The 21,209-nt window shown below is 41.9% G+C and overlaps 1 protein-coding gene across 1 annotated transcript in view; it reads left to right on the top strand.

Moving 5' to 3' along the window:
- Window positions 1–406: 406 nt before the first annotated feature.
- Window positions 407–21,209, top strand: part of LOC142038896 (myosin-4-like) — a 34,157-nt gene continuing 13,354 nt past the window's right edge. The window contains exons 1-21 of the mRNA XM_075044824.1: window positions 407–610; window positions 698–841; window positions 935–1,091; window positions 1,680–1,707; window positions 1,798–1,909; window positions 4,751–4,843; window positions 4,940–5,003; window positions 5,093–5,191; window positions 5,288–5,391; window positions 5,656–5,794; window positions 6,208–6,326; window positions 6,427–6,576; window positions 6,655–6,825; window positions 8,747–9,056; window positions 10,495–10,568; window positions 11,121–11,208; window positions 13,355–13,472; window positions 14,934–15,057; window positions 15,913–16,049; window positions 17,362–17,617; window positions 19,499–19,741. Coding sequence (XP_074900925.1) covers window positions 407–610; window positions 698–841; window positions 935–1,091; window positions 1,680–1,707; window positions 1,798–1,909; window positions 4,751–4,843; window positions 4,940–5,003; window positions 5,093–5,191; window positions 5,288–5,391; window positions 5,656–5,794; window positions 6,208–6,326; window positions 6,427–6,576; window positions 6,655–6,825; window positions 8,747–9,056; window positions 10,495–10,568; window positions 11,121–11,208; window positions 13,355–13,472; window positions 14,934–15,057; window positions 15,913–16,049; window positions 17,362–17,617; window positions 19,499–19,741 — 2,934 coding nt within the window. The remainder of the gene's footprint in view (window positions 611–697; window positions 842–934; window positions 1,092–1,679; window positions 1,708–1,797; window positions 1,910–4,750; window positions 4,844–4,939; window positions 5,004–5,092; window positions 5,192–5,287; window positions 5,392–5,655; window positions 5,795–6,207; window positions 6,327–6,426; window positions 6,577–6,654; window positions 6,826–8,746; window positions 9,057–10,494; window positions 10,569–11,120; window positions 11,209–13,354; window positions 13,473–14,933; window positions 15,058–15,912; window positions 16,050–17,361; window positions 17,618–19,498; window positions 19,742–21,209) is intronic.

Genomic DNA, 21,209 nt, shown 5'->3' with positions numbered 1-21,209 from the left:
GCATCTAAATTTTTAGATGTCTAATGAAACTATCTAAGTGGCTATGTGTATGTGGCTTTGAGAAGTATGTGGCTGTGCAGCTGTGTGAATAGCAAATAAAGATAAAGCAGGAGAAGCTTTTGAAGACTGCTAGCTTGATATTCTTTCTTGCCTCACTTGGGCACACAGGCATCCCGTTTAAGGGGGATGTCTTCAAAGACAATGCACGTCTGTCTACAAAAGGAACTTTCTGTATTAGGACTACTTCAGTGGATACTTAAAATTGAGGCAGAAGTTAAGTGCCTGATGTTGATTAGTCCTCTTCTTCCTTTTAGTCAATGAGTATGACCATTTTCTAGACAAATATAAATTACAAATGCACAGGCTCTCTGAATCTTTTCTGAATTCCTCCAGAGCAACTCCAGCCATGAGTTCAGACGCAGAGATGGCAATCTTTGGAGAAGCTGCTCCCTATTTACGGAAGTCTGAGAAAGAGAGAATTGAAGCGCAGAATCGCCCATTTGATGCTAAGGCAGCCTGTTTTGTAGTGGATGAGAAGCAAATGTATGTGAAAGGTACCATACAGAGTAGAGAAGGTGGCAAAGTCACAGTTAAAAAATATGATGATACTGTAAGTAATACCAACTGTTACTCGTACATGATCATCCAGTTTAGGCAGTTCCCTGGCTTAGATTTCTTCTCCTTCTGGTTTTGTCAGACTGTGACCGTAAAGGACGATGAAGTCTTTCCCATGAACCCTCCCAAATTTGACAAAATTGAGGACATGGCCATGATGACCCACCTCCATGAACCTGCTGTGCTGTACAACCTCAAAGAGCGTTATGCAGCCTGGATGATCTACGTAAGTAGCAGCAGCAGTCTTCCTCTGAGTAGCTAGGAGGAACTGCTCTGCCAGGCTAAGTGGAAGCCAACGTGCTGTCTCCCTTCCTCGCAGACCTACTCGGGTCTCTTCTGCGTCACTGTCAACCCCTACAAGTGGCTGCCGGTGTACAACCCGGAGGTGGTGGCTGGCTACCGAGGCAAGAAGCGCCAGGAGGCCCCTCCCCACATCTTCTCCATCTCTGACAATGCCTATCAGTTCATGCTGACTGGTGAGTCATTTGGCAAGAATGGAAAACCCTGATATAAGCAGGGCTGGCTGCTTGGTCAAGGAACACTTGACAGTTCAGGCATCTTAGGTGCTGTTCTACTCGGTGCCTGATGGCAACATCTCCCATAGTCCTATGGCACAACTCAAGATTAGATTGCCTGTGGCACCTTAATGACCTCTGTGCTCATTACCTGTGTCAGATAATGAAGGAAAGGCAATAGCTATCTATATGGCTTTGTGCCCACTCTCCTAGTAATGAATTTAAAGAAACAGTAAAAAAGAAACACAGCAGACAATGTGATTCCGATTAAACAATATTTAAGCCAAGGTCTATACATAAAAGAAAACAAATAGTAAGTGTGAAGCCTTATAAAGAACCACTGCTTGGACTTAGACTTTGGGCTGCTCCATCCCTCTACGCACAAAAAAAATCCACATGCAGACTAATGCAGAATTTACCTTATCTGGTTACAAAGTGATAAATACAGTTACAACATAGTTCTTTCCCTTCAAGTCAGTTAGTTATGTCTGAGGAACAGAAGCCCTCCACATCTCATTTGAACAGCTCTTTCTGTGACTTTGTTTTCAGATCGTAACAACCAGTCAATCCTTATCACGTGAGTATATTTTGGTATGTGTAACAAAGCTGACAGAGAAGTAAAAATGTTTCCTGTTTCCTGTAACAATTAATATTTTCATTTCAACAGTGGAGAATCCGGTGCCGGGAAGACTGTGAATACAAAGCGTGTCATCCAGTATTTTGCAACAATTGCAGTTACTGGTGAGAAGAAGAAAGACCAACAGCCTGGCAAAATGCAGGTATGTCATTGGCTCCCCCTTCTAGTGTTTGCCCAAGAATGTGCCTGCAGACCAGAAACTATTAATGAATACTTTTGAGTTGCAGGACTATCAAAAGGCAGAAAGTGTAGCACAACTGGGGAGACAGTTAGGATGCACAGTCTAAGTACACCTACGCTCATTTCCCCCTGCTACCTGGCCTTCACCCCTCTGAACACTAGTGGAACTCTACTTAAAGAAACATTTTCTGATCATAGGAAAGGCCCAAGCTTCAGTTTCTCTCCAGTTGCCATTTACACAGGGGTAGTCTTCACCAGGGAGAGGAAGATAATATAAGACAGCAGTTTTGTCTGTGCTGACTGTCTATGTATCTATCCATTACTATCCTATGAGATCAGCCATACCCACAGCACCTGAGTGGCTGCAAGTGTAAAGAGAGCACTCGGTTCCCACCGGCACATGATTGTGCCATTCCTATTCCTTGGTTCATTCCTATTGACAGGGGAAGTGCAGGAACTCTGGACTCCAGAGTGGTTGTGCTGAAGTTAAGAGTAATTTCAGTTGCATCAGGTAGTAGTTTCCACTGGCTTGTTCTCCTGCCTGTGGTCAACGTAACAGCCCTGAAAGGAAGCATAAGAAAAGGGGCAGATTTAGGACAGCTGAGACCACTTGCCTGATAGTCAGAAAGTAACCTCAGAAAGGATCCTTCCAGGGAAGAAAGCACATGCCCTGATGCCCCTTTCTGCTGAGCAGCCCAGCTGCTGCAATCTGAGCCCACTGGTGCATTTGCAAGGCGTGGGCTTCATTCCCTAGCACAGAACAACAAACATCTTTGTGGCACAAGTATGTGTCACCACAGTCTGTAAGATGGTATGTGCATCAAAGTGGGTGACACGTGTCAGCACGTTATTTGAGTACCCAAGGGCACAGCGGAACCTAAGGAGATTCCAAGGCTGAATATTCTTTTCGCACTCAGAGGCAGGTGTCTCTGATTGATGGGTTGTTATGGCCAAGGCAAGTTCAACACAAGCAGTCTTTCCATCAGCACCATTTCAGAATCTCCTGGGCTCAGCTTTCACCAGCTGCTCATTATGCCAGGACTGATCTCAGAAAACACTTTGAGACAGCTGAGAGATGTACTGACCATGACTGATATAAGGAAAATCACCTGGCTTTCAGATGGGCAACAACCTGTTCTGCCATCTTCTCAGTTTATTCACGGAATACTCTATTTTTTAGTATTCACAATCTCTGTAACAGTAATATGTGCCTCTTCATAAAAACATTAACTAAACCACTCAGGTTATTGTCCTGTCTAGGCCAGCATCCTATTTCAGATGCGGGCTGAAATCAGATGCCAGGCAAGAGTATATGAATAAGGGAAACATGTAACTGCATTTCTCCAGAGTATTGTCAGCCTTCAGCACTTTGTCACCCAGCCTGTAGATGAGACTCCTAAATGAATTTGTGTAAAGACTTGCCATGTCTTCTTCCATGCTGTTCTCCATAAACGATGCTCTCTTGTGAGTTCCCTCATCACAGCTGTGCACTAAAAAGAGATTTGGTGTTGGTGTAGTCAGTTGCACTGACACATACATCTCTTCTCTTCTCTTCTCTTCTCTTCTCTTCTCTTCTCTTCTCTTCTCTTAAATGAGGAATTCCATTTAGAAAGCTGAAACATACATGCGATAGGGCATTACTCTATGGGTTTGGGATTTTTTGTTTTTAAAAAAAATTATATAGAGCTTCATATGCTACTGTGTTGCCTTAATTTTATAGGGTCCGTCTTCATGGTGGACTAATAAAAACTAATTTAAACCCCTTGTGCCATCTGCAGACAGTGTTGGGAATGGCACTCCCTGTCCATTGCAAGATGTTAAAGGCTGCACTGAGCAAACACCACGTACAAAGATGCAGCAACTTGAGCTGTGCTGCTCATCTTTCTCCTGGATAAAAACTCTTTTTTTTTTTCCTTATTCTTTGTTTTCCATTTCTGTTTTGGAAATTATCCCTGGCAACACTTTCATGCCCTGACTACATAGGGATCAATCATGATTTTGCTAAAAGCTTTGAGAAAAGCTTTGCTCTATCACTCCAAAAAAGCACATGGTGACTCTGCTTCCTGGACCATATTGCACACAAAAGGAGAGACATTAATGTCACACAAGCTTCTTTCCTCCCCTATTTTTGCAGTTAACAAGAGTGATACAATACTATATCAAAACTTTACATGTTGATCATTCCTTCTGCAGTCATGCAGCAAAAAACCTCAAAGAGTTTCTGTTCTGTTTTTTTTAAGTTTGGTATTTGAGTCTCAGGCTTTGTCCATGTCCCATTCTTCTTTTCAAATCATGTCTGGAGATGTATTTCTGCACTCTGAAAGGCTGCTGGTTGTTTGAATGCAATTGCAAAACTTTATATTCACCCTTGCTAGGTGTTTCCCATTAAAGGCTGTACCTCTGTGTGCGTGTCCTGGGCTTGAGTAACCTCCAGAAAAAGTCTCAGAATTTTCACATTTTCTTTAGCTGTCATGGCCTTTGTGAATGGGAATGTGGAAGCACCTCTCCCATACAGATTTCAAACTCCCTGAGCTCCACTGTAGTGACTTTGTATGTGATACCCAATATATGATAGCAGGTACAAGAACGAAACAAAATACAGTTCTGTCTTTCAGCACTCTTCCCTTTGAAACCAATGGCAATATTAAAGAGTGATGGGTGATGAGTGCTTAAAAACTGTGCTAAATTCTAGGTTAAAATCACGTATGAAGTGTAAAAACGATCTGTTTGTAATATTTCCTTTGCAATATTTGTTATTAACCAGCAATGAAGTTTGATATGAAGCTTTTTCTCCTGTAACTAGGGAACTCTGGAGGATCAGATCATCCAGGCCAACCCATTGCTGGAGGCCTTTGGCAATGCCAAGACTGTGAGGAACGACAACTCCTCACGCTTTGTGAGTTCATTTCCAATTTGTTGGAATGCAGACATCTAATACATGTCTCATTCATTGATCACTATAACCTGTGGGTTGACCTTAACTGCTTGATAGGGAAAATTCATCCGGATTCACTTTGGAACAACTGGCAAGCTGGCCTCTGCAGATATTGAAACCTGTGAGTTGAAGCAAGTCAGTGCACGCAGAATCTGTGCATTTATGATCTCAAGTTTACCAGGAGACTAACAGCATGTCTCTTTTGGTTAGATCTTCTGGAGAAATCCAGAGTGACTTTCCAGCTGGCCAGTGAAAGGAGCTATCATATTTTTTACCAGATAATGTCCAACAAGAAGCCAGAGCTCATTGGTGAGTGCCAGCAGTGCTGGGTTTGGCTCAGTCAGTGCTTTCTCTTTCCACTGTGACCTGCCCTGGTGCCATGAAAGGTGCCCTGTATACCTGCAGATCTCCTTCTTATCTCCACCAACCCCTACGATTTCCCCTACGTGAGCCAAGGAGAAGTCACTGTTGCCAGTATTGACGACAGCGAGGAGCTGCTGGCGACGGATGTGAGTTCAGTGGAGCACCCACGGGGTGGCCTCACAGTCAGACTGGCTGCAGCCAGGGACGCACAGCTGGCCCCAGGGCCATCAACCGCTGGGCTCTGCTGCCCGCAGCGGCCACAGGGCCGGCCCGGTGCTGCATGCGCTCAGTGCGGGCAAGGAGGCGGGGAGACAGGGGGAGACACCCCACCTTCCCATCGCAGTGCACATGCCTCTTAACAGCACCTTGTGTTTCTCTCACCTTCCTCGACTTGCCTGTTGCCTCTGTAGAACGCTGTGGACATCCTGGGCTTCAGCCCAGATGAGAAGGTGGGGATGTACAAGCTGACGGGGGCCGTCATGCATTACGGGAACATGAAGTTCAAGCAGAAGCAGCGGGAGGAGCAGGCGGAGCCGGACAGCACAGAAGGTAATGTTGACAGCAGAGTTTGCTGGTGAATTGCACCAGGAGACAAGCTAGAAACCCTGTCCCATAAAGTGCCCAACACTTTGAGAATGATTTTCCCTTCCAGAAACTAAATTGTTTAAGTCTGTTGCAACTTCCACAAAATCAGCGATTTAATTTGTGCTCTGCAAGGAAACAGAAAGACATAAAGATGAAGCATTCCTCCAGCCCTCCAGGTGTGGAACACGAGTGTGCTGTAGCTGAGCTCTGCCTTTGTTGGGGGAAAAACATTTTCCATGGGACTGGAGAGGAGCTTCCCTTGACAATATGTGCATTTGAGTAGCACTGAAAATAGGCTCCTTGTAACAGAAACATCCTAGAGGACCAGGACACCATTCCTTCTCTCTTTTGAACTCATCTGTTGTCTCTGATCCTAGTGGCTGACAAAGCTGGCTACCTGATGGGTCTGAATTCTGCTGATTTGCTCAAGGCTTTATGCTATCCCAGAGTGAAAGTTGGGAATGAATATGTAACTAAAGGACAAAATGTCCAACAGGTACCTATACAGCTGATCAGCTTTTCATTTTGTTCAGACAGTTCTTTCAAGTTTAAAGCTAACTCAATTTTCATTACTGCCATGGCCATGTTTCTTACAGGTATACAATTCAGTGGGTGCATTGGCTAAATCAGTCTATGAGAAGATGTTCCTATGGATGGTTATTCGAATCAATCAACAGCTGGATACAAAGCAGCCCAGACAGCATTTCATTGGTGTCCTGGACATTGCTGGCTTTGAAATTTTTGATGTGAGTTACAGTAGGTATGCTTGCCCATTGATGACTTTTCCAAACTAACTGGCATTTTTTTATATTTTGAATTTGCAGTTCAACAGCTTGGAGCAGCTGTGCATCAACTTCACCAATGAGAAACTGCAACAGTTCTTCAACCACCACATGTTCGTGCTGGAGCAGGAAGAGTACAAGAAAGAAGGAATTGAATGGGAGTTCATTGACTTTGGGATGGACTTGGCTGCCTGCATTGAGCTCATTGAGAAGGTAGAGGAAATCTTTTCATTTTAGGAGAGCACATTTCTTTCATGGTTATTTATTTTAGTCCAGTCATTCTTAATAAATTGACACATTACTGTTGAATGACGCTCTCACGTAAGAGGCAGTGTATAAAACCAATGCTTTTGGAATGACAGGCTCCCTCTGCACAAACAATGATTTCCTGAGCAACATGGCTGGGGTGGAAGGGAGAGGGGGTACACGATGTTAATTTGGTGCCTTTAACAAGACTGTCTTTAACAGTAAGGTGAACCTCAAGTCTTACTCCTTGCAGTAACAGACAGAATTAAGTTCCTAGTTCTAGCAACACACCACTTTCTGGCCCCTCTGTTGCTGCCTGCTGCTACTGCACTGGGGATCTTAATGGGAATTAATCCTTCACTGCTACATAACAAGCCAGTGTCCAGTGGTTGTGCACAGCACTTACACATGACGTGCAAATCCAATATGCACATACCCAAACATCTTCCTTCTCAGGAGCATACAGGTATCTGCTCCCAACTCTATCATTCATGCCCAGTGCCCAGTGATGGATTCAGCCATCCCACATGCATGTTCACTGCTTGATATTCATACCCATGGGTTAGGCCTTTGCACACGAGCCTCGTGTTTCTTGCTAACCACCCACACATCCCACCACATAGCAGCATCTACAGGCAGCACTACCATTCACAGCTAGCGCCTGTTGCCTATTGCTATATTTAACACCCAAAATCCACACTTACTGTTCAGTAACAGTAAATTACACTGTATGTAACACGTTTTGTGTTCCATATCTATGCAATAGAGTATTAGAGCCAGAGGAATCAGAACACCTATGCTGACCTAAAGCTGTAGTCTCTTGTAATGACAGGAAAGCAAACGACACTTCTAGGATGCAAATCATCTCCTTATAAAGTATGTTCTGTTAGTGATTCTATAAATGTCTTTATAATGCTTCCATCACAGAAGAGCAATCTGGATAGCTAACTCAGATCTAGATTCTGTTTACAGACACCTATAGTTAGGCAAGATGAATGCTAACCCCAGAGATCTCATGCAGCAGCCACACTTAGAAAGCAAAATCTTCATTCAAAACATGGCATTCCTGCCCAACATCCACCTCCTGTGGTTGCTGCTGCTCTAGAGGATCCCTGATTCTAGCTCTGGCAGCTATGTAGTTGAATTCAGATGTAAGCATCTAATAGCATCTTATTAATTAAAAAAAAAAAAAAAGTTCATACAAAATCAGAGGACATGTGCTTATCTGCACTATCAGAAGATACCTAATGTAGATCAGATGAAAGCTCTGATGTTGCTGAGAATGTGCCTACATCTCTGTACTATAATACTTCCAATTTTAAATACAATTCTGAGACAAATTAAAAGTCTGTCGGTAGTCTAAAGTGCCAGATTATTGCCACTTACACTCCATATAAGGTGAGGAAAATGTGATTGATCATGCACATTCACTGGAGACAGAACAGGAGTTGTTAGATATTAGTTATCTATGCACATTCATGAGGAGCCATCAAATTAAGTTTATGTTGACAGTTGCAACCTGGTGGCTTGTAACAGACGTAGACAACAGCATCAGTCCCGCAAACAGGACACTGACACCTACTTCCTAATGATGTAGGGTAAAGACGATTGAAACAGTTCATTATAATATGTATATATAAGTATATATAGCCTTTCAAAGATGCATGTAAACAGTATTGTTGAGTTCCCATGTTTACGGGTAGTAGCTTGAGCAACACAGACTTATTATAGTTTGCCTGATTATTATAGTAACTAGTGTTGTATTAAGAACTTGTGCAGTACAAATTACAGTCACTGAAACAAGCCACAAATCATATGCAATGTGACATTTTATTTACTTTTCCTCTCCCCACCACCTACTTTCTTCATGTATTCATATTTCTCCCAGCCCATGGGCATCTTCTCCATCCTGGAAGAGGAGTGCATGTTCCCCAAGGCAACCGACACCTCTTTCAAGAACAAGCTCTATGACCAACATCTGGGCAAGTCCAACAACTTCCAGAAGCCCAAGCCTGTCAAAGGCAAGGCTGAGGCCCACTTCTCCCTGGTGCACTATGCTGGCACGGTGGACTACAACATCTCTGGCTGGCTTGACAAGAACAAGGATCCCTTGAATGAAACTGTTGTGGGGCTGTACCAGAAATCATCCTTGAAGCTGCTGTCCTTCCTTTTCTCTAACTATGCTGGTGCAGAAACAAGTAAGTGCTTTTTCAGTAATGATCAATAAGGCAAGAAACAACTAAAGTCTACTTCTGCTTCTCCTCTCTGTGGTATACTCTAGACTCTCTATCGTCCCCTAATGTGACCTTGTTCTTGTGTGCACCCAGATATGCCACAACTAAGGTACCAACACGCAGAACTGCTGAAAATACCACATTCATGTGGTCCAGATAAGTAAAACTCAGCAAGTCCAAAACAAAGTGGCAGGAGGTGTATGTTTCCTGACTTACTGTGTTGTGAATCATGTGCACGTTTACTCATCCTCTAGACAGGTGCCAAATATACATGCAAAGTGCAAGCACCTTATAGTCTTTGGAGACAGTTTTGTTTCTTGAGGTGAACTGTAAGAACTAAGAGACCATGGAACTATTTCATATCCATCTGAGCAGTCCTGGAGTTGCAAGGGAAAAGAAGAGAGACAGAGAATATAATTTAGAAGTCCTGTAAGGGCATCAGAGAGCAGGCCAATCTTTTGCCCTTTTTTGTGGCTGAAAACCATCAAATTGGACAGTCAATAGGTCTGCCTTACCAAAAATGGCCACACAGATTTCTACAAAAAAACCCAATATTCTGGCAGCCTGGATGCCAGGCAAAAAGAAGAGGCAGCATACAGTAGTAGTCAACTCAGCCATCAGGCATATACACTGTGGGGTTCGAGGCACAAGAGAGTACTGCGTCGGGACTTTCTTGCAGTTCAGTCTGACTGACATAACAACATGTCTGAGCAAGCTCCTAGGAAACACTGGGGATGAGTCAGCTGTGGTCCTTGCAAGTATCATCAATATAAGGAAGGCAAGAAGAAAAGGTTGAGGGGACAAAATTTTGGATACAGTGTGAAGTTCAGAGCACAAAGACTCCATTTAAGTCTCAATTTAATTGGCTTCAACAGTGCAGCAAATATGAAAAGGCACTGAGCTGCTTGCACTTGTATTCCTGAGACTATAACTTGCTTCCTGCCTTGGGGCTGCCATAACTCAGAAGATTGGATTAGGAGATTTTTCTAAAGAAGACTTCACTGCACTGATAAACAAATGTCCACTGCTGAACCACATTCTTGTGGCCTTCCACCTAATTAAAAAAAATAAATTAAAAATGGGGCTATATCTATAAGTAAAAGCAATGTGACTACTAGCAGAGAGTACACTGTTATGAAACTTATGTCAAGACATAGTGTTCCATATCACCAAAGCCATATACATTATGATGCAACCTAAATCATGCATCTGAGACCAAACATACCATACACTGATCAACAACCAGCTAGCAGCAGTTCACTAAAACTGTCATGCAACAGTGGGGCAGTATTTACAATTAAAAATTAATTCTTTTTTTGGCCCATGACCAAAGAAAGGAAGATGAGGCCTACAAAACACACTGCTTACTCTAACCGTTTACCTCCTATCTACTTCTTCCAAGGTGATAGTGGTGGTGGCAAGAAAGGTGCTAAGAAGAAGGGGGGCTCTTTCCAGACGGTGTCTGCTGTGTTCAGGGTATGTGAATTTCCTTTTAAATGAGCCATGCTTCCACAAAAATGATCCAAGGGCTGGAACACCTCTCCTATGAAGAAAGGCTGAGAGAGGTGGGGTTGTTCAGCCTGGAAAAGAAAAGGCTCTGGGGACACCTTACTGCAGCCTTTCATTATACAAAGGGGGCTTATCAGAAAGATGGAGAAAGACTTTTTACCAGGGCCTATAGGGACAGGAAAAGAGGCAACGGTTTTAAAGTGAAAGAGGGTAGGTTTATACTGGACATAAGGAAGAAATTTTTTTACAGTGAGGGTGGTGAGATGCTGGAACAAGTTGCCCAGAGATGTTGTGGCCTGCCCCATCATTGGAAGTGTTCAAGGTCAGGTTGGACGGAGCTTGGAGCAACCTGATCTAGTGAAAGACATCCCTGCCCATGGCAGGGGTGTTGGACTTAATGATCTTCAAAGGCCGCTTCCAATCCAAGCCATTCTGTGATTCTATAACTCCTTGACATTTGAATAAGAATGCAAAAGCTTTGTAGCTCAAAGCTGAAACCCATGGTTTTTTCTATCACAGGAAAATCTAAACAAGTTGATGACTAACCTGAGAAGTACTCATCCTCACTTCGTGCGTTGCCTGATTCCTAATGAGACCAAGACACCTGGTAAGTCCATCATTATACTCTGAAGACAGAGGACTGATGGGAATTGGCCTGCTTAGCTTCCACACCAATTTCTTTCAGAACAGCTCCCTTTGCATGTGAAGTTCTTGTGGGGGTTGGCCTGTGGGACAGTGCCCAAGTAAACCTTCTTGTATTGCTCACCATGCCTGTAAAATTTTGAGCATTACATGGTCCACAACACTTACCCATCTTTGCTTAATGTGTGTACAGAGCTGAAGATGATAAAGATGGGATTGATAACAGCTGATGAAATTGTCTCTTGTGAGTAATAGCGTTAGCAAATCCCTAACAAATGCCTAGATTTAAGGACCACTGTGTCATTCAGAACTGTTGGGTTCAGCCCAAGACCATTTACCAGTTTCTAAATATTCAGTCTTAGGATCTGATTCACTGAGCTGGAGGACTGTCAAAGAAATCATGTATCATTTGTAGAATTCCATGTACAAGCTGCTGGGTGCTGCTAGCTCTTGGAAAGCATTTTGATATGCAGTTACTTTTTTCCCTTTATTTCATTGAATATTAAACTCTTACAAAGGATTTAGTCTCCAAGAACAGTCAAGTTTGGGAGTATTTTCATGTGGCCCTTAAATTAAAGTACTTGGGGAGAGACTTGCCTGGGGGGTGTTTAGGAGTCCAATCATTATGAGGTCTGATACTGGTAGAATGATAAGGTTAATACTGGTAGAATGTAGTGGATGTAATAGGAATACCAGGAAACAGGAGTTAGTATCTGTTTAATCTGCTCAGGAAACAAAAGACCAATTTCAGAAGGTTTCTTACCTTTCTTGTTTATGTGTCTCTGTGTAACCCTGAAGACCACAAGCAGGATTTAAGCAACACACATATGTATGAAATTCACATTTCAGCTATTCATCTAAATTCCTTTTATATTCAGTGGAGAGAAGCTGGCATTTTAAGGTATGACTCATCTGGCCCCTTTTATACATCTATCTTAGGATGAGATGAATCACATTCTAGAATAAACTGTTTCACTCCACTGACTATAAATGAAGCCCAAATGGAAGTGTCCAACACTTCATATCCTAAAGTGAAGAAAGAGGAATCCCACTGGGGTCTTGACAGTTGAGAAGTTATAAAGGGGGAATTAAGGAAACCTACTAAAATAGAAAAGCATATCTGAATGAATGGTTTTGCCAGATATGGCTGTTATTTTAATGTTCAGTTGGTTGTTTTGACAGAGGTGACTCAGAGGGAATCTTGACTTTTGCCTTCTAAGAAAAAGAAAAGTAGCACTGTGTGAGCAAAATTAAGGATGGTGAAGTGAAGGAAGAGAAACTGGACATCTTCTGATTTTTATCTGGTTTTAGGCTGCTTATGCTCAACTTTTCTAACAATTCCTTTGGGTACAACTTTATTGATTACACTGAAAAGATACAGTTAAGGGTATGGGCCATTCTATACTAATTAATGTCTCTAACAGCTGGTGGAAATTTCTGCATGAAGAAGTGGTTCCAAGGAGGTTTTATTCTGCCAGTTGTATTTTGTTTGTAATACTTGGACATAAGACTTAGAAATACAGTTGATTATTATCCAACAGATATTTTAGGAGGAGAAAGATAATTCTTCCAATTTCAATCAACTGTCCTCTACAAGCAGACTGAGAGCTTTAAGCAACCTCCTTATCTACTCCTGTGTTGGAATCTATTTAGCTATCAAATCTAACCAAGTTTGAGTATAGTCAATGCTTGCATGGCAGATTCAAGGTAAAATCTTACATAATGTGTAGAGCTGATTGTCTAGATGGTACTACACTCTACATTGTGCCACCTCTACCTACATCCAGTGAGGATGCTGATGCTGTTGAAGATTTTTCAGCTTGTGTCCTAAAGCACCCTTTTGCCATTTTTGAGTAATGTGGCCTTATCCCTTTTGGCCATCAGTGATTCACAAGCAGTGCCAGCCCTAGCATTCTTAGTAAAAGCTCAGCTCACTGAAACAGCTCTCTTCAACTTGTATGAATTGAAGGAATGTTCTGTCTTCACTTCCTGCATCTTTAATCAAGAACTGGTTGAATTTTATCCAAAAAAGGGAGGTCATTCTGAATGCTAATACATATGGACATTCTTTGGAAGAAAAGGAGAATCATGATGGATGTATTTTGTTTAAGGTGAAATGGACCATTATTTGGTGATGCATCAGCTGCGGTGCAATGGAGTTCTAGAAGGCATCCGAATTTGCAGGAAGGGGTTTCCAAGCAGAATCCTGTATGCAGACTTTAAGCAACGGTAGGTCTTCAGTTATTACTGTCTGTTAAGATAAGGCCTTGTTCAGTAAACCCACAACTCTAGTGACAAGTCTGGTGACACCGTGGAGAGACACCCCCTGAATCAGACTAGATTAGTGGCTTTTGAGGGAACCAAGTCATTAGTACTGTCTTAGGTCACTCCAGTCTTTCCCTCTTTAATCAGACCAGAGATTTCTTGATTAACCAGAACTAGTATCATTTCTAAACTGTAGTCAATGCCTGATGATTCAAAGAGAAGCAAAATGCTTGTAGTGTAATGAATTGTGGCATTATAGACTGCTCTTTGCAGGTCTCCCAGAGCATAGATACAAACCCAATACACATCATCACAGCCTCCTTACAGTGCACTGACTAAGCATTCAAAAACCCAAGGCTCTGCCAGTGCTCTGTCACTGGCCTGCATCCTGTGCCTTGTTTTCCTCATCATTAAAACAGAGACAATTAAACTGATTCATGTGAGCTCAGTTGCTATAAAGTGCTGAATCGGAACTGGCTGCTGTTATAAATAAATGTAACAGTAGCATCTTCCATGCGGAACTGGTGTGAAAAGGACCCAAGACATCTCTGAAAATGCCCTGCAACCTGATGTTCAGTAAGGCATTAGCTGGTCTCAGTTGTCAAATCATAATTTGATGTGACAGGTGAAGGAATCTATCCATAATGGCCATGGTCCAGAACACAAAGTGCTTTATAGTTCAAAGGAAATGTGCTGAAGTTCAGGAGGAACTACAATGGAAGCCTAAAATAGAGAATAAATTCACTGCACCATTATCACTGTCTTGATTTTACATATTCTCTTTCAAGGCAGACTTGAGAATAAGAAGTGCTCCAGTGTACAGTCACAGATCCTCATTGATGTATCTGAAGAAACTCCTTTAGAAGGATTAGGTGATCCTGTCCATGACACAGGATTACCTTAATCATTAAGTTACCCTGCAAAATGCTAAGACTGCTGTTAGCATTTACAGAATAATACCATGCCATTTTTAGTCCAAACTCAAGGATTCAGTGGTACAACTTGCAGAGACTGTGAGCTGTGCAAGACCTGTATTCCCTTTGGAATATAGCTGATTTTTGTTAGTAGTTTTAATTAATCCTCAACTTTAATTTGAGTAGCATTCCTCTGATTAATGAAACAAGAGTAGATGCTGACGTGTTGTCACTATGTTCTTCCTAATTCCTGGACCTGCAGACACTCTTAAGTATGCACATTAATTCTGTATGTAACAACATACTGTGTTGTTACACAGCCAACAGATTACTCTGAAGAGTAGACATGTCCCCTTGTCATCACATTCTGTTCAGCCAAGACTGTCTAGATTTCAGATGGCATATTCAGCCACTTTCAGATAGCTCAGCTTCCATATATTTTATGATATATGATGGATCCTATTCTCCTCACCCTGTTTGCAACCAGTCCTTGTAACCTGTCTTACCACAGGTACAAGATTCTTAATGCCTCAGCCATTCCAGAAGGCCAATTCATTGACAGCAAAAAGGCTTCAGAAAAGCTTCTTTCCTCCATTGATGTTGACCACAACCAATACAGATTTGGCCACACCAAGGTAAAGCCCTTGTAGAAGAGTGGGTATAATCAATGACAAAAAATTTTGTTTGTTGAAAGTATTTCTCACGTATGAAATCAGCCTTCAGGATGATTAGAAATTAAGAACACCACTATCAAGAAGGAGTACAGAAAACTTGTCTGGTTCTGGGGATAAGTGTGAGGGGTAGCACTCAGCCCTGGGAACAGCACATTACCAGAGTGACACAGTGTGGCTGCAGCTAGAACTAGTGCTGCCCCTTTCTCCTGCCAGTTGAACTCATTTATATCAGTGCATGTTAGACAACCTCAGACAAGTTTGGACAGTCAGACTTTTCAGGGGATTTAAGCACACACACAAGTCTATCTTCCATATCCAAAGTAGTGTTAGGTGGGACACTGATTGTCTGATCAGCACAACCAAGACAGTACTATTTCTGGACAAAACTCCAGTCACCTACACTACTGAACACACATCACCATGTATGCTTCTCAAGTCATCTCTAGGTCAGTTTACAGAGCAAATCTTGAGCCTGACATAGAAGGGTAGAGTACAGTGAAAAGACAGAGTAGGATATAGTACTAAGTTAAAAGCTAACTCTTTGTTTTAATAACTACTGATGAGCTAGATCTTCCCTAGCCTACACTGGAGCAGGCATCAAATAACACTGCAATAATGTGATCAGGTCATACATAGAGTGACTTGTCATGAATCAGGAACACTGAGGATATGATTACTGACACAAAATTTCTCTAGCTGTTAAAACTTTACTCTGCAGGCATTTTTCCAAAACCGCCTTGTACTACCCTGCATCAGCTGCCAATGGTTGTGTACCTGCCTAAGCCTCAAACCATCTGACCCTCTTTTATGTTCTAGGTGTTCTTCAAGGCAGGTCTCCTGGGACTCCTAGAAGAGATGAGAGATGAGAAGCTTGTGAGTCTCATCACTCATACACAAGCTATGTGCAGAGGGTACCTCATGAGAACTGAATTTAAAAAGATGAATGAAAGAAGGTAATATAAGAAAATACTAACAATCATACTGTCAGACCAAAAGTCCAGCAATGCAGTACTCTGTCTCAGGCAAAAAACTGTCCTCAGGAAAGACCCTTAGAAAGACTAGGGGAAACAGAGCAAGTACAAACTAATAGTTTCCTTGTTACAGCTTCCCAAATTCTGGCAATGGCTATTTAGCAATTGGACCATGCAGCTGCACCATGATATTTAGTATTTAACAGTGAACCTTTTCTCCAGGAATGCACTTACCATTTTCAACTTTTAAAGAAGCCTGTGATGGAGATAGCCAACTGAACAAGTGCTAAGGTTTGTCTGGTTTGGACATGTTGTCTGATAACTTCATTGGATCACACTAGTCTTGTAAGGAATGGCATATAATCACTCTTTGCTCTCCTTCTCTTTAATTTTCTTCTGTGACTACATCATCTAAAATGAACAATTCTAGCTTGTACAGAGAAGATACTCCATACTTTCAACAATCCCATATACCCTTCTCATTTCAGCTCTCTCCCTTTGAGATGGGATGAATCATACAAAATTTAGAGTGTAGGAGTGGCAGGACTGGGCGAGCTAAGCAAACTTTCTCAAATGTTGTTGACAAGTGAAGGGTTTAGGGGGAGCAAGGATTGCATAAATGTATAGGATGCTCTGCCAACCAGCTGCTTTTATTTGTAATACTCTGCAGTATATATTTAGCTCAGGGGCTTTCTGAGCCAGGGATAGTTTCTAAGTCTTCCATAACTCTCCCTGGATTTCTCTGCAAGGAATTATCTAAACACCCCTTCAACTATGGGCACCAACAACATCCTTTTACATTCAATACCATAAAAAGATTTCATTTTTGTTTTCAGCTTCTGTCTTAATAATTTCTAATATGGTATTTGCTAGTTTGAGTGACCCAAAAAGCATCAAGCTGCTGTTTCCACAACTGACAGTAACTCTCAGATTTGTAATCTCAGCAGCAACACTTCAAGGAGGTCAGTTTTCACTCTGGTATTCACCTGAGCACTTGCACTTTCTTTGAGACTGAGGGAAGTGTCAGAGATTCCCAGGCAACATGCCAGAGAAGTTTGTCTGTTTTGGAGTATTTCTCCCTCTTATATTCAGACACAGTTATTGTTCATGCTACTGAACCAGCCATTCTGCAATCAAGGGCCTAGAAATGACCAATAAAAGCAAGGGAGGTGAGGAAAAAGTCTCATGTAGACGTTCCTTGAGGAAAACACTGCTGCTGTATGGCAAATAATCAGAGTCTGTTTCCAACCCATGTCTCACCAGCCTCATAAACTGTGTTTTCATGTGTTTTCAGAGAATCCATTTATATCATCCAGTACAATGTTAGAGCATTCATGAATGTCAAGCACTGGCCCTGGATGAAGCTGTACTTCAAGATGAAGCCCTTGCTGAAGAGTGCAGAATCTGAGAAGGAGATAGCCAACATGAAGGAGGAGTTTGAGAAGACCAAGGAAGAGCTTGCAAAGTCTGAGGCAAAGAGGAAGGAGCTGGAGGAGAAAATGGTGACCCTGTTGCAAGAGAAAAATGACTTGCAGCTTCAGGTTCAATCTGTGAGTAACCTCCATTTTCAGATTCACCCCACTTCCTCTTATTCTGCTGCTCTTTCCCTTCTCTTTTCCATTGACCTTTACAAACAGACATGTAATAGGGCCAGATTTTCCACTGCTTTGTATCCAGTCTTGTGATTTACACCTAAGCAAAGTGAGTACAAAGCACATATAAAACATTACCACCAGCAGGCATACAAGAAATTCTGACTAAGCTCACATGTAAACCCACTTCACTATTAAGCAATCACCAGTGGAAGAATCAGATGTTCCACAGTATATACAATGTGCTCCTACCAATGGTATCTGATTCTGGATGAAATACAGGCTGTGTCCACATCTGCTGACCATTATAATAAGGAGCTAGAGCAGGGGTGCTTTTCTGTTAGACACAGGACTGAAACTGTGGAACAAAGACTGATGCTTTTCTCTGGAATACTGCTGAGCAGAGACTGAAATTGCACAATACATGAATACTGTCAGGTTTTAAAAGGTAGTAAGATACTACATGGCCAAGGGCAGTCTGGTACAAGTGGACCTGTCACTTGTTTCCACGTACTTTCGAACCATTTTGGTTTCAACAAGAATCCTGTATTGTTTCAAGCACTGAGTCTGTAACTGCATGCTGAAGATCAGATTCATTACCTGAATCCTTTTTCCCAACTTCAACTTAACCTCAGTTTTCTGAATTTCTTTGCACCCTTCTTGGTATTTAATGCTCTGTTCTCCAGAACCCACCTAGTTTACAACCATATGGGACTTCACTTTAACCTCTTCATGGATGGTAAGCCAAAAAAAACCAAGAAGCCCAGGTTTAACTACGTTAACTAACTTCCAAGTTAGGATGCCTTTCAAAACACTCAGAGTTCAGATTTTAGAACATAAAAGAACTTCTAAGGTATGATCATTGCCCTCAAGTGTGTTGTCTGACTCTTTCTCAACTCCCATTTTCTCAGCGTTTCAGTATTGGAGGAGTCCTTCCTGTCTTCTTGCTAAGTCCCATTTTCCTGGAGGAATTTCTATCAACCCTGCTTGAAATATTCTTCAAGCACCATCTTCTCCAAGTTTGTCCTCAGAAGATACACACTCACTAGCCATGATTTTCAGTGCACTATCGGTTTCAGTCAGAATCTGAGAGAGAATTAAACATACCATCTTCTGTTACTGCAGTTATGGCTTTCAGCCATAACTCTTCTGGGAGGCAACAGATACCTTTTCTGGTATTCTGTGTAGAATACCTCACAGAAGCATTAATTTAGACAAAATGTTATCTGTTAATCATGTGTCTCAAAATGTTAGTTATAGTAAAAGTTGCAGGCTACAGTTTAGGTCAAGCTTGACCCTGTCTTGGCTGACAGAGAGGTTAGAGAATGATGGGAGCAAGGTTAGCCTCATGTGAATAAAGTGGGAGAAGTTTGTGGGGAGACAGTCTGACCTGTGTCATTAGAGTTGGAGGAGCTTATTAAAGATAGAACCATCCAACACTCTATGAAAGATGACTTTGAAATGCTATATATTTTACAAATACACATCTAAGATCATGCTTCCTTGAAACCCAGTTTGCTACCCACCTATTTACCTCACTGATTCCTTGCAGGCTCCTTGTTATGACTGAACCGTGTGACTCTGTTGCATGGTATTGTAGTCAAACCATCTAACCAGCTGAAAGGAAGTGTCTCTACCATAGGATTATGGCCCACTTTCCTAGCCATAACTGAGCAGGACAATTTCCTCATGATTGAATCGTGTGTGTTACTGTGATTTGCATAGGAAATTCTGCCCTGACTTGTGTAATCAATTTCCTGGACATGGCGCTTGAACAACAGATGTTGCCTTTTGTCTTTTTTATGATAAATATAACGTGTCTTCAATGTGTTCTGACAGGAAAGTGAAAATCTAGCTGATGCTGAAGAGAGATGTGAAGGACTCATCAAAAGTAAAATCCAGCTGGAAGCTAAAATTAAAGAACTAAGTGAAAGAATGGAGGATGAAGAGGAGACAAATGCTGAACTGACAGCAAAGAAGAGGAAACTTGAGGATGAGTGCTCTGAGCTGAAGAAAGATATTGATGATCTTGAACTGACTCTGGCCAAAGTGGAAAAGGAGAAGCATGCAACAGAGAATAAGGTGACAGAGGAATCAGGGAATTATTCTTCCCCAGATAGTTTTCCCAGACAGTTTTCAGTTTTGTAGAAAGTTGCGGTCATTCCTAAGTGCTCTGAATGGAAGTGATACGTGCCCAAGGCATAGGAGAGATGTATTGCCACTTAATCACCTGTGACAGAAAATTTTCTGTTAAAATTACAACTTGCTCTTAGGAAAAATATATTTTCTGTGACAGTTCAAAAAGAGTTAAGAAGTTGTTATGGTGCTTGATGAGAATTTCCATATTTGGCTATTTGCAGTCATAAGGAACCAGTGTATTTGTGCCTCCTGTGGCTAATGGAGGACTAGTATGCTTGTGAGTAGCTCAGCACAGAACGGCTATGCTGGTCCTTTCTCACATGCATTGAGGAGAACTGATTTTGCAGATGTCAAATGTTTTCTTATGATTCTTTTATACTTAAGAAGCCCAGGTCTCAGCTAGGATGGACATCATTTCCTTCCATTGACTTGATGATATGATAGGAGTTCTTCCTGACTTCTAAGGTTCAGACTGTCAGTGTAGCAAGGAGGGTCTGTATCAGGTGGTCATTAACTCATTTATCTCCCAGTAAAAGCACAGGTCTCTTCACGTACATCTCAACAATCTATGTGAAGAGACAGAATTGAGATATATATGTTAGAATTCAAAAGCCCACATCTGTGGTGACAGTGTTCAGTCCTGCTATGGAAACAATATTAGCAGAGATGTAATTACAACCTTGAGGTTCCCTTCAATGCCATCACTGAGAAAATACTGGATCCTAATTTTGCAATTACTGATACATTGGACATTCCTGCACTAATGCTTAGAGGAAATCTAGCTCATGCCAGGTATTAGGATGAGGGAGTGTCTTATCAGATATCAGGACCATATAGCTAAAGCACTTAGCAGAGTGGACTTTCCTTATTCCTGCTGTCAGGCTTTCCCATCCAAATGAGACAAACAGGAAGCAGGCTAATGCACAGTGCCTGATGCGTCTGAGATAAGGTTGTTGATGTGCAATGCTACATTGAAGTACAAGGAATAAGTTTCCAAGGTAAAGCTAGCAGCCCAGTTAGAAGGTCCTGCCCTAAATTCATGAACACCTGATCCAAGGGCATAAGGTTCTTTGTCATATTATCATATTCCTTTCACTTTTATGGAAAACTTAACATATCTTTGGCTATGCTTGGCACAAAGAACCTCATTTGCTGAGAATTTACAGCTGTTCACCTAGCAAACATATCACATGCAGGAAATAATACATTTTTTAAGCAAAAGCAACTCAGAAACCTTTTGTAAATCCTAGTGGGAAAAGCTTGCAAGAGGCAAGTGAAGATCTAGCTCATGTTCCACTACAGAATTCAGCAGGATAGGGCTGGCAGTCAAAAACAACTAAAGCAAGAATTCCTACCATTGCAGGACCAGAGAGGTGTGACTGTCAGGCATGACACTTGTTGCTACCCTCAT

The sequence above is a fragment of the Buteo buteo genome, chromosome 13 (assembly GCF_964188355.1).
Source record: "Buteo buteo chromosome 13, bButBut1.hap1.1, whole genome shotgun sequence".
NCBI lineage: Eukaryota > Metazoa > Chordata > Aves > Accipitriformes > Accipitridae > Buteo > Buteo buteo.
The sequence above is the reverse complement of the archived record's forward strand: the minus strand, read 5'-3'. Positions and strand labels throughout refer to the sequence as shown.